General features: G+C 30.7%; 1 protein-coding gene across 8 annotated transcripts in view; it reads left to right on the top strand.

The window, feature by feature from the left end:
• LOC114131383 (RNA-binding protein Musashi homolog Rbp6) overlaps positions 1–13,451 on the top strand; it is a 368,433-nt gene that overhangs the window by 320,402 nt on the left and 34,580 nt on the right. For all 8 annotated transcript variants that reach the window (XM_050198728.1, XM_050198726.1, XM_050198727.1 and 5 more), the window contains 3 exons: positions 1,289–1,373; positions 5,557–5,589; positions 9,694–9,777. In XM_050198728.1, the coding sequence (XP_050054685.1) occupies positions 1,289–1,373; positions 5,557–5,589; positions 9,694–9,777 (202 nt within the window). The remainder of the gene's footprint in view (positions 1–1,288; positions 1,374–5,556; positions 5,590–9,693; positions 9,778–13,451) is intronic.

The raw sequence follows: 13,451 nt of genomic DNA, 5'->3' as shown, positions 1-13,451 counted from the left end.
TTTAGCTGATCGTGTGAAAATTTCCCCGTCAATTTATATATCTTTATTAAGTGAAAAACTATTTTTAAATGTAGTCTAAAATTTTACACCTTTTAAAAATTAGTCTTCTTAACTTTAATAAAATTCAAGACTTTTACAAGCATTACGATTAATATATTACAGTCACTTTAACATTTGCACATTGACGATACTTGAGGTTTCACGATACGCAATCCCAAAGGCTGCTCGTAAATCCGTTTCTCCGACCGTAAAATAAGATAATAGTAGCCCATTGGCAATAAATATTTATACCTAGTATCTACCTAGTATCTCTCCGGGAAAATATGTGAAAAATTAAAGGGCTATGCATGATATCGTTCATAGTTATTCAATAATACTACAACTTACTAACACCGTTTAGTTATGAATGTGCAGTTAAACCATGATACTCATATGTTTAAACCTAATATCATAAAATAATATTCGACATAATATATAATAATATTTTCGTGAACAGTAGTGATTCTAATTCAAATTGTTGGTGCTTTAATGGAAAAATTGTTAAACCTAACGTCATATTATTAAAGCGATATATTTATTTCAGCTATAAATAAAAAAGAAAAATATTTTTAAAGGGAAGTTTCAAACGTTATTAATTATTATCAAGTAATTTATATTTCTGTTGCGTTTTTCTTCAATTATATTGACAAACAGTTATAAACCTAAAGTTGTATCCATTTTTCATGTATACATAAACTGATATATTATCTATGTTATTAATCATTCAGTCGTTAGTCATGGGCTACACTGAACAGTCCTTTAAAAGCATGGAATCCATATCATTCAAAGTCACCCATTTCGCTTGTATTCCCATTCGACAGACAAGAACAAATCATCACTCATATACATGCATTCAAAGTATTCTAAATGTAATTGGAATATTATATTATTAGACACTTTTGGTTTTACGTACTAAGATTTCGCGTTAAAAATAATATAAAATACAAAAAAATAAAATAATGTAGATAGATATAACATTTTTCATTATTCCTGTCTTAAGTTCCAAGATAATTCATAATAATATTATATAAATTATTATATGATTGTGTTCTATTAAATATTTCTGAAATAAATCGCATCATTTCTGTTTGGATGAGTGAAGTAATAATCCGTGCGCTTCACATCAAATCCCGTAGTGGAGCGACGGCGGGGACAGGTTAAAGAACACGAGGAAATTAATCTATTTTAGTAAAATTTTTATCTTTTGTTTTTCCAATGACACTGATTTTTTTTTTTTGTACTTCCGCAGGTGGAGTGTAAAAAAGCGCAACCAAAGGAAGTGATGCTGCCGGCCAACCTGGCGAAAACGCGAGCTGCTGGCCGCGGGACTTACGGTGAGTTTATTGTTATGAAAAAATCAGGCGTGGGCTTGTGCACCGCCGGTGGTGGGTCGCGCGTGTGCCATCACCACCATCATCACCACCGTCTGGTGGGTGGCTCGCCATCCGGCGCACATCATCACCAACACCATGGTGTGGTCGGTGGCGTGGCCAGTGCTGTGTTGGGGGGTGGTGGCGGTGGCGTTGGCTTTGGCGGGGGAGGCGTGGGTGGCGGAGGCGGTGGCGGCGCGATGATCGCGGCCACGCCAGCCACCGCGGCCGCGGCCATCGGTTACCGTTTCGCGCCGTATCCGCTGCCGCAACAGTCGGTGGCCGCCGCCGCGGTGGCCGCCAGCCAGCAACAACAGCAGCAGCAGCATCAGCAGCAGCACCTCCTCCTCCACCACAACCACCACCACCAACAGCAACAGCAACAGCAGCAGCAGCTGCACCAACAACAGCACCACCTTCAGCAACAGCAACACCTTCACCACCACCTCCAGCACCATCAGCCGGCGGCCGCGTCGCTCGTACAGCTACCCATGATTGGGGCGATGCAGCAGGCGGCCGCGTGCAAACGTCTGCTGGCCGCTGCGGCCGCCGGCGTCCGCTTGCCCGTCTGCAACCCTCAGCCGCAACAGCCACCCCCGCAGACGGTTGCGTTTAATTTCCCCGAAGGGCTCGCGTTTGCCGTCCAAGGCGTGCCCGGCGCCGCCGAGATTCCCGCCCTTTACCAGACCTCCAATTTGCCGATAACGTTTTAAACGAACGCGTCTCTTATTCCCTGTCAAACTGTAAAAATGTAGCCCCCTCCCATTTTAACGCTATAGCAATCTCGAACCGCTGAAATCCTTATCGGCTGATGCTCCCAACAATTCCTAGCCGATGAAAACCTCAAATAAAAATGTACATATATACATTACACGAAAACCAAAACCGGTTGTGGGTTTTCTCACAAACCGGGTCCTATTTGTATTTTTTTTAAAAAAAAAAATAATATTAAAAAAAAAACAGAAGAGTATTGTGTGCGATGGTATTATTATATTGTGTTTGCGCGTTTACCAAATGTGTTAGTCCGGGAGAGCTTTGGGACTCGTGTAGCGAAAAAATACAAATTTTTTTCCTTGCGGCCTATGTTTAACCGGTACCAAAATGGATGTGCTAGAACCGTAAGTTAACTATGTCTGATGTGGCCTGCTCTTGGTATTTGTTAATAAGTAATTGTTTTTTTTTTTTTTTGCTATCATCAATATTAAAACCTAATTCCTGTAGCGTAGGTATTTATGTAATACTATTGTCGTCGTTAAAAATTATTTTCGGCAAACGATTACATTTAAAATGTAATCATAATGACGAAACATTTATGAGTTTAGAATAGACAAAAAAATTATATCGATACAACATTAGAATATTATATTGTACCTATACAAATTTATTATATTATATTAATATATATTATATCTGTAGTATAGACCATATATTATATTATTACTTATTTGTAACGTTTTATGTATAAAAAAAATAACAGTTATTGTAAATTAATTAATTATATTTTGTTATCACTTAGTAAGTAGATAGTGGTTTGATATCCCGTTTAGCTGATACTCTTTTTTACGTTTAATTTTTGAATTTCTATCACTATTATAAAATTATAAAATAATATCATTTACACTCGAAAGAGTAAAATTTTGAAAATTTTATCATATCACTAGATTACCTTGCGTGTACCTAAGTATTTAATAGTACCTAATGTGTTTTACCTATATTTAAATACTAAAAACCATTGCATATCAAATATTTTGAAAATTACCATTTCCGATTCACGCAACAATGTATCATAATATCATATAATAATCATATCGCGTAACATTCGAAAATAATAGTGGAAACATATTTTGAGATTTTTCGTATATAATACATATCGACGTTTTAAAACTTTAATGTATGGTCTTCCACGTGAAACGTCGCAGCGTTTTCGCTATCGATTCTATATTTCATTGCGATAAGAGATCTGAGACATGCGAATCATATAATTTATTAACCGACATTATTTGCTCTTATCGATTTTCTCTCTTCTTATCGAAACAGACTGATGCTGACGAAATTCCGAAAAACAAAATATATCAAAAAAGCCGACGATTTTGTATTCGGATCATTTAAAATAAAAAAGTGCGTTTTACAATAGGTAGCTTCAACATTGTATTATATATTATTTTAATAGTGAGATGTAAGTAGTTGAACGTTCTACTTTCTCAGACCACATCTTAATTCAGCATGTATATTATAAATATTGTACTTCGTTATCGTTTGATTATTTATTGAAAAAAAAAATCGTCCTCGCAGTATTATTTTGTGTATCTATATACAAATAAGTCTCCTGTTCGAGTAATTATTTGTATTATTTTTTTTCTATGTATATATCATTATTTATTATTACACAGCTCGTTTAGTGAAAAATTGAAAAATATAAATATATAATTCACCGGTTGAAGAATGATTTTTCTTAAATATGGATGTGACCAAAATGCGTAGATTTTGCGGCTTTGTATAAGACCTTCGTGCCAATTTTTGTCGACATACCATCCAAACACCTATTACATATTCGGTTTTCGTATTTTTTTTTTTTTTATATATATATACTCGTACTATATACACAAGATATATAACGTGATTTTTATTAAAAAAAAAAATCTCGCCTAACGGACCAAACAGTTTGATGGGATTTTTTCATCATATTGTCCGACATTAATCGGCTTACGTTCTCCGAGGCATTATAAGCTCTTGCCAAAGTTCCGATCAATATTCTTTAGACGCTTTAAAAAATATATAAACTATATTTTTCCCTTCACCTAACTACCCGCCCACTTAATAGATCGGGTGGGATGGATGTTATAGTTTTGCTCCACTGACAGCCCTGACTACAGACCTGGTGGACCTGGATCTGAACCATTAGTTTAAAAATATTTCTAGCAACTGCAAAGCAAAATAAAAACGGAAAAATATATATTTTATTACTATAAATACCAGAAGATAGATCTGCATACGTATGGTATATAATATACATCTGTACCTAAAAAATACATTAATTATTGATATATTTGTTATGTGATTCAGAAATTTCGTGTACATAGACCCTAAAAATAAAATAAATAATCATCTTTTTGAACAATACATAATCAGCCATAATCTGCGCATTTAACTATGAACTATTACGATAATTATTGTTAAATATAAAATAACAAACGAGTGTTGGTAATTTATAATAATATATGTTTAATATTAAAATTTGATTATATTATTGTATCAGGCCGAAGACTTTATAATATAATATTATACGGTTCTTCTGGATTAGATTTGATTATGTTTAGTGGACATTTTCACTGTAATTATTACTATGTATAATATTTATACGTTCTATAACTAAATTATATTTTTTGTGTTTATAGATAGTTTTATTGATTATATTGTAATGCATCCCAATAATAACGAGCTGAATTGGAAACTGTAGTATGTGTAATGGTTCCCAATTCAGCCGTATTTTAGTTACCAATAAAAAAAAATTGTTTACATAATATATAGGTACATTGAAACGTGTCCATACGACCTCCGGTCATACTAAAATCTTATAACACGTATAGTTGTTATCCCGTTTTTATATTATTATTTTTTTTTTTTGTTTTTATTTTTTTTTTATACACTTAACTTCAGAATATTTTTCAATTATTATTGTTCTATCTTAGATACCTTAATATTTTTCGTTCTTCGCAGAACATTAGACTTAGGTTTTTTCTACTTTTTTTTCGTTCTTCGAAATTTAGATAAAACTATAATTATTATGTTATTTTATTATTATTATATTATATATTATATACGTAACACATAGTGTCTTTTATAGTTTAGCTTAGTCCTTAAAGCTCTCACTTAAAATAAATTTATGTGATTTCGAAAAATAACGACCATCGCGTAATCCTCCATAATACCGTCCCAAAAATTCGATCACATAACCAAACGTTTCAAATGCACACGTTTAAATGGATTGATAAACTGTATGATGAATGTTATATTGACGAAACGATTTATGTTCTTAATATAATATAATTAATTGTATTGAATAATTTTATGATGTTAAACTGATAATTATTATAGTTTATATTATACTAAAATATTAATATGCGTGATTTTTTTTTGATTTTTTTAGATTTTATGTGGCCATTGGGGACCTTGCCTGACGGTGAGTACCATAATAATTACTTACAATAGATAAAATTTTATTTAAAATAAAACAAATATGACGTATTTTTTTAACAATTCGATCTTGCGTGTGTTATAAATTATAATATTATATTATTATACAATATTATTATTGTTACTATTATATCGCTGCAGTCTCTTTTTTTACACCTGAATATAATTAATCGAACAAAGTTTAACCGGGGAGGGGTGGCTGCTGTCCGATTTCGGCGTCATTAGTAACGTAACACGTCAAGGCTGATGTGTAACGTCGTTACAAAATAATAAACATTACCTCTACCCTCTGCACGCACTGGAGTCGCGATACAATAGAGAACCTATATACATATATATATTATTATTGTGTATAGGCGAATGGCCGATTGGTTGGATGATGACGGAGTTCCTGGTTAAGGGATGGTCGAAGGAGAGGGAAGTGTGTTCAGACAATGACAAATGGTCTCCCTCGCCCGTACCGGCACCGAGCTATGAATAGTGGGAAGAAGATGGTGGTAAAATGAGGGACACACCGGCTAGGTGAGGGTGAATTGGGCTGGATAGCTGACACTCGCTGTTGGGTTCGCATAACAAATTATTCTAAGACACGACTAATTCCTTTATCGTGTCCGGCGTTCCCGTCGTCACAGTTCTCATTAATCCGTTCGATATGTATTGCGTCAAAACGATTCATTTTAATCATTATAATTTATAAACGAAATTATATAAAGTTTGTCTATCAAAATTATATAATATATTATATTGAACTGTGCGAACTTTTAATTTTTGTTCAATGGCGAAACGCAAATACGAAAATTCCATCGCCACGATAAGTTTTCGGTCAAAAATAGTTTATCGCCTGAAACGATGTTTTATACACAATGTAATATTAATGTTGTATAATAGTATTGTTCTTTTGTTTCGGTAGAAAACATTTGGAAAAAACCTAATACAAACATATTTTAACCGTGCATTTATCCGCTGCCGTTTTAATTACGGATAATAACTGCGTCAGCCGCTGGCTCGTTCTTTTTTTCCTTTTTTTTTTTTTTTTTTTATTTAAGCCCCTTGTCACTCTAAAGCACTAGAAGGGATATGGCGAAGCTTATCTGGTATGCCCGACAAATGGATTCGTGTACGTCCAAACAGTCATCGCGACAGTGCCAAGACAGATGATCGTCCCCTCGAGCCGCGCAACGCCACGTTTGCGTTACACGGCGAGAGGTGAACGGGACGGGAAAAAAACATTTGACATTCATCCCTCTTTTTATACCAAATTTCCGTTCATTCAGAGAAATACTTGAGATCCAACCGGGGACAACGAATCACCATAATGAATTCGCGATATCAATCTTCGGTGTACAAAATACCCCGCGAGTTTGTTTGCGCGTGCGGCGATGAGGGGCGGGGGACACTGGCGGCGGCACTCGTCAGCGACGGACGAAATCGTGCGAAAACCATTATTTATGATGCTCATGTTATATTATTATTGCTGTTCCTCTGGAAGACCGTTATATATATATATTTACATTAATTTTATACATACCATATATATTGTGCATGATATATGTATAATTGTATACGTTTTGTGCGACAAAATAGTATTATCTTTCCGTCCAAAAACAGCATCCGATAAACACTCGAAAACCGTTGTTCGTTTAAACAGATTGTCGACCCACTTTGATTTGTCCTCGTCACGAGTTTCGAATAGAATATTTTGAGATTATTTTCATATTTAAATCTACTCTACACTGTTTTGATAACGACGTATTTTGCGGCCCAACATTTTTTTTTCTACTAATGTACCTACGTAGTGGTAATTATAACGGTACATTTTTATTAAGTTTAATTAATTAATAAAAATTATCTCACTGCGGTTAAATTACTATTTATTTATTCGTATAATATTTATTAAATTATTTTAATAATATAATGTTTGTTAATTTAATCTGTATTCAGATTTCTTAATTATTACAAACCGCTTAAAACGAGGAACTAAGCACTGAATGAATTACGAAGTTTGTTAGCATACATTTTTTTTTAATTTTATATAATATATATATATATATATATATATATTCTAATTATATCGCGTTTTATGTCGTTATTATTATTATTATTTTTTTTTTTTTTGTATATATAAAAATCCGCTTTTATAATACAATCTGACAATTATTTAAATGACGTACAATTAAGAAATGTTTCATTGAGATATTAATATCTCATTTGGACGTAAAAGGAATAAGAGGAAAAGTAATCGTATTCATAAAATGCGTATTATACGTTTGAGATTTGCTGCAGGAGACGAAACAATAAATCACCCAACTCATATAATAAAACATTATAATATATTCCAAGTTTAAATATAAAATAATTCAAATGGCATAGTACCAGCTTTCGATATTGTGATTATTTTATAACGACCTAAATAATATAAAATTACTCGTTTATAAGGACATTTTTAACGAGTTATTTTTATAATCTCTTTTTAAATGGAATTTTTATATGAGTTTATCGGATTAAATTATTAAAACTTACAAATCATTTGAACCAAACAGAAACGCGTCCTAATAGTATTTCATTGCTCAGTAAAATATGAATATTAAGATTATTAACCCAAAAGATATACTGCCTAAATAAAAATAAATATAGATACAGTTTTATGAGCAAGTTTTTAAGACCGATCCTAATAAAGTTTTAACACAAAGCTTACGAATGACAAAAATATATTCGTAGATATTATATAATATTAATATTATAAGTATAAAATTGTTATTACTTAAGTAGATGGAAAAAATATAGTTAAATACTTTGAGTTTAGGATTTAGTATTGAACGTTGATAATTTTACCTTCACCGTCATTCATTGTAAAAATTATTATCACTATCAACTACTTCAAATAAAAAATAATACTTTTATCTAAACGATTTTTTCACCTAATCTCATTTGACTTTGATAAATATGGTATTGTATAATTTAGTTAAAAGTATTAAACGTTTAGTCTACAGACTACAGGAGAAAACTTGAATGACATGTATTACTTACGGACGTCTATAATGTATATAATGGAAGTGAAATAATGTGGATGAAATGTCATCCCTCTATTTATTTTTATTCAAGCATTTCACTCAAGCTATACTCGTTTTTCTTTAAAAATATTACAACTACCCTAAATCTAAAGTATGGGACTTTTATAATTGATTACACATTGCATCTGTTCAGATCTGGCGCATAACATTAAATAAAATATGTACTTGAAATAATATTTATTTCATTTTTTTATCGCATAAGACCAAGAACCTTAATTTTAATCGTAATAATTAATCCATTCATTTTGTGGGCGTCCATATTAAGATGAATAATATTATTAAAGTCTATTAATATTATAACGATACAAAATATAGCTAATATTATAGCGTCGCATATTACTGCGTGGGCATTAAAATATTTTAATATAAAATCAATCAATTTCGGTTTTTTTTTCAATTTTACAATTACAAACAAAATATTATAAAACATTCAATCAGCTTAAAATTGTCTATATTAGTATTTTAGGTACCAAAAATGATCCATTTAGCGTTTTCTTCAACCAAAAACTTAAACGCGCCTAACGCCTTAGATTAGGCTAATCAAATTATTATATTTTATTAATTGTGTGCTGTATATTGTACAACTTATACAATAAATAATAAATACACGTATCATAGCTCCTATAGAGGTATTTCTCATAATTCAGTGCTCACACTTGTCTCTTATCGCGACAACCTCACTTTGTAATATATATTATATATAATAATATGTCGACTGTATAAAAGTCTACCTACTCGTTTCTTTGTAACTTCCTGGCGTGCCACAATATAATATATATATATTTATAATCGTGATATACTCTATATGCACTCGTTCCTGTAGGTACCTAGTTGCGCGCTTACACTCATTTCCGTTTTCAACGCGCGTTTATATTATTATTATTATTATTATTATCATCATCGTCATTGTTATTTTTACTGTTATTGTTATCGTTATTGTTTTACTTTGAACAATTTCCCTGCTATATTTATACATATATCTATATGATATACTAATCGCGTATGTGTTTGTGTTTCAGGTTTTCCGGCTGCTGCGTACGCGGCTTATGCCTCTAGCCGAGGTTTTTCGGGTTACCCTAGTTTCGGACTCTCGTATCCAGCAGGTAATAACCACGCACAGGTCACTGTGCTCCCTTTTCCCGCACTGCTTGACCATCACCACAACCATCACAACACCCATCCTTTCTATATGCATGCCATGCCTCTGTGAACATAATTATTATTATTATTATTATTATTATTATTACTATTATTATTCTTATTATTATATTATATTATTATTATTATTATTATTAATGACGACACCAGTGCTCCGGGTCGAATTCGCAAAACCGAAAGTGCCATCCGTTCCGTCGATTTCTATATCGTTGAGATTTAAGCATAAAATAATATTTCAAAATTCGTAATAAATGGCGTTTTTTATATATTAAACTCGTTGCACTGTTCGCCGGACGCCACCACCGATGACCTCCCCTACACCCACCAAACGCGGAGTGATATCGCATTCCCCTCGATCTATATAATATACCACTACTATTACCTACATATGATATCCACGTGTGTGTTTGTTTATATTATTATATTTTTCAGTGTTTGTGTGTTTGTGCGTGTGTTTGTGTTTATTGTTTGTTTCTCCGCCCCCATATCGTCGTTCGCTGTCGTCCGTGTATTGCTCGTCGTCTGAGTTTCTTATTTTTTCGTTTTACTTATACTCGCTCTTTATATACTCAACTCTCCAGAGTTTGTTATCCGCGACAATAATATCATATATAATATATTCGAGACGTGGTTTGCGAACGTTCGGCCCAGACGCTCGGCCGGAATATTGCTCTCTTATAAAAAAAAAAAAAAAAATTCCGCTATATAAACGTAAAAAAAAATACATACATAAAATGTATCACTTAAATATTACTATATATACTATCATGTGTCTATGCGCTTACTTATTATTTATTTTTATTGTAATAACAATAATTTATTTTATTATGCGTTTTAAATCGCTACCGCTAACATTATATACAGTATGTATATGTATATTGTATGTATTATATATATTATATACATTTACATATTTTGAGTCGTCCATAATACGTCTCGCTTTCGGTCTGTTGTTGATTTTATTATTTTTTTTTTTTTTTTTGTTCCGTGAGGGGGTTGGGTTCATTTATTTAACATTTCATCGATCATCGATCATTAGGTATACGTATGGGACGTAATTTATTAACTATTATATATTATACATTATATAATTATTATTATACAAATCAAAAAAAAAAAAAATTAATTTCGGAACCGTTTCATGCCTGAGACGATACATCATATATAATAATATTACTTTTAATAAAAATTAAATATCTTTAACTCGTCGAAATTACGCGACAAAGTCGTTGTCGATCTTAAACTGTCCATAATTTTACATTAAAATGTGTTACTCATGACGACGACAACGACGACGACAACAATAATGACGAGTCAATATTACATATAATATTAATATTAGAGAGGATAATATTATTCACGGTATTCAAGCCGACCATTTTTTTTCACGGGAATTAAATAAATTCTAGTCGTTTTATTATCATATAACATAATATTATACATATAGTGACCGGTTAGGATAATATAATATATAATTTCGGTAGTAATTTTAATATTATTATGATTATTCAAACTTGCGCGTTAGTTTAGGTTTACGTATAATAATATATAAAATATAATAATAATATAATATACGATATTAATTAAACGTACGTTTCTCGATTCACGACTATATATTATAATATTAATAATTATTATCATCGACTATAGCTTTAGACATTTTTAATTACGATGTTTATTAGGTTAATAAAATTATTATAATATATTATATTGTATGTTTAACGAAAAAATTTAGGCATAGCAAAACGAATATATATAGTAGTAAATATTATATAATATAATATTATTATTAGGGATAAGTGTAAATTTGAAAATAAAAACACTGTTATTGAAAAAAATATAATTGAAAACGATATATGTTCATCGCCACGATGGTTTCTATTTATTATCATAATATTGTTTGCTTCGTTCTATTTTTTTTTTTTGTTTTTAATACATAATTGTTTGTAATTTTTTTTTGAATCTGTTATTATAATTTTTTTTCTACTCTCCGACGATGTACCTTTTTTTATTTCTTCAAATGTGTTACAAAATAAAGTTCACGGCCGTTTGCCTATTATAATATACATATACATATTTATATATCGGTTTATAACCTATAAATGTCACGACTAAAATAATTAATCAAAAATTCTGTGATAAATCGCTATATACCGTTGTACATTATTTGCGTGTATTATAATATTATTATAATTCATATAGTAATAATCTTTTGGTTTTGTTTCGTTTTGGATATATTTTTTTTTTTTTTATGAATCAATCTTTTTGTCTACAATTTTGTCATTAATATTTTGTTGTTACCGCGTCGAATTTTTACCCGTTAATGTTTGTCATCACTTCCATTTAGTAATAATATTATACACTTTAGATAGTGCCGCATCAACTATATAAGTTTTTTTATAAGTTTTTTTTTTTTTTTTGTTTGTTACGATCGTTGCAATTCATGTATACTACTACTATTCTAGTGTGTGTCCGTACAACCATTTCGTGTACACAATAAAAAATGTTATTATATATATTACTATAAACGGGTTAGTCAATTAATTAATAATGTCAGTCCGTTAGTTCACAGTAGCATGGTCCAATGTGTTTCATTACGGCATATTAATTTTAATTCATATATATAACTATATATATGTAGAAAATAATAACAAAAACAATTATTAATATATAATATAGCATAATATTGTGTTGTATATTATATTTAATGGAATTGTTACACTGTTCTTTGGCCCGAGGGTCCGACTAGTCTAATTTTTTTTTCTTCATCTGTCAGAGAAGGTTCCCAGTAAAATTAATCGACTAGGTGTTTTTAATGTTAAATATTAGGAAATAATATTATTTAGATTTAAGAAACTTATTTAAAACACAATATTCAGCAATATTATGTAAATGTTTATATTATATTATAAACGAATGATGATGACCCAATTATACTATGTGGGATTCTCGCTGTTAAATATAATTATTATCCTATACTTTATGTTTGTAATTTAAAAAAGTTAATTATTACTGTATTGTAATACTTTTAAACTAATGATAATTATTGTTTTATAACAATGTATAATATGGGCAATTTAATGTCTCATAATAAAAATCTATTATGTTACATGCAATGATTATTCTATCAAATAAATTTAAATAAATTATTGATAATATACAAATCACAAATGTTTTAATTTATGTAGGAGTACATTTTTGATTTATATCGACCAGATACATTCTTAAATATTGATTATATTTCTTTAATTTTATTATATTTTTTTTTCGTTATTATTATTTTAATTTTTTTCTTTCTCTCTACCGTAATACATTCCAAAGGCTCATCCATTCAAAGGAGGTTTTGCATAATTCATTATTTTTTTCTCCCATTTCTGGTGTTTAAAAACAATTTGTTTCGATTGACAGCGTCGTCTGAAACCAACGACCGCAAAGTATACCGTACCGATTTGCATTATTTTCGTTTTGTATATGATATAAAACCCAATCTCTCTCACTCTCTTAATATATACATATAATATATACACATACATACACGCAAATTATATACATTGAAACGTATTACAATATTATAATATTATATTTGGCCAAGCTACTTATCGTAGTTACTAAAATATAG

The sequence above is a fragment of the Aphis gossypii genome, chromosome 1, assembly GCF_020184175.1.
Source record: "Aphis gossypii isolate Hap1 chromosome 1, ASM2018417v2, whole genome shotgun sequence".
In the NCBI taxonomy this organism is placed as follows: domain Eukaryota; kingdom Metazoa; phylum Arthropoda; class Insecta; order Hemiptera; family Aphididae; genus Aphis; species Aphis gossypii.
Note: the sequence above shows the minus strand (reverse complement) of the source record. Positions and strands in the feature narration are given on the sequence as shown.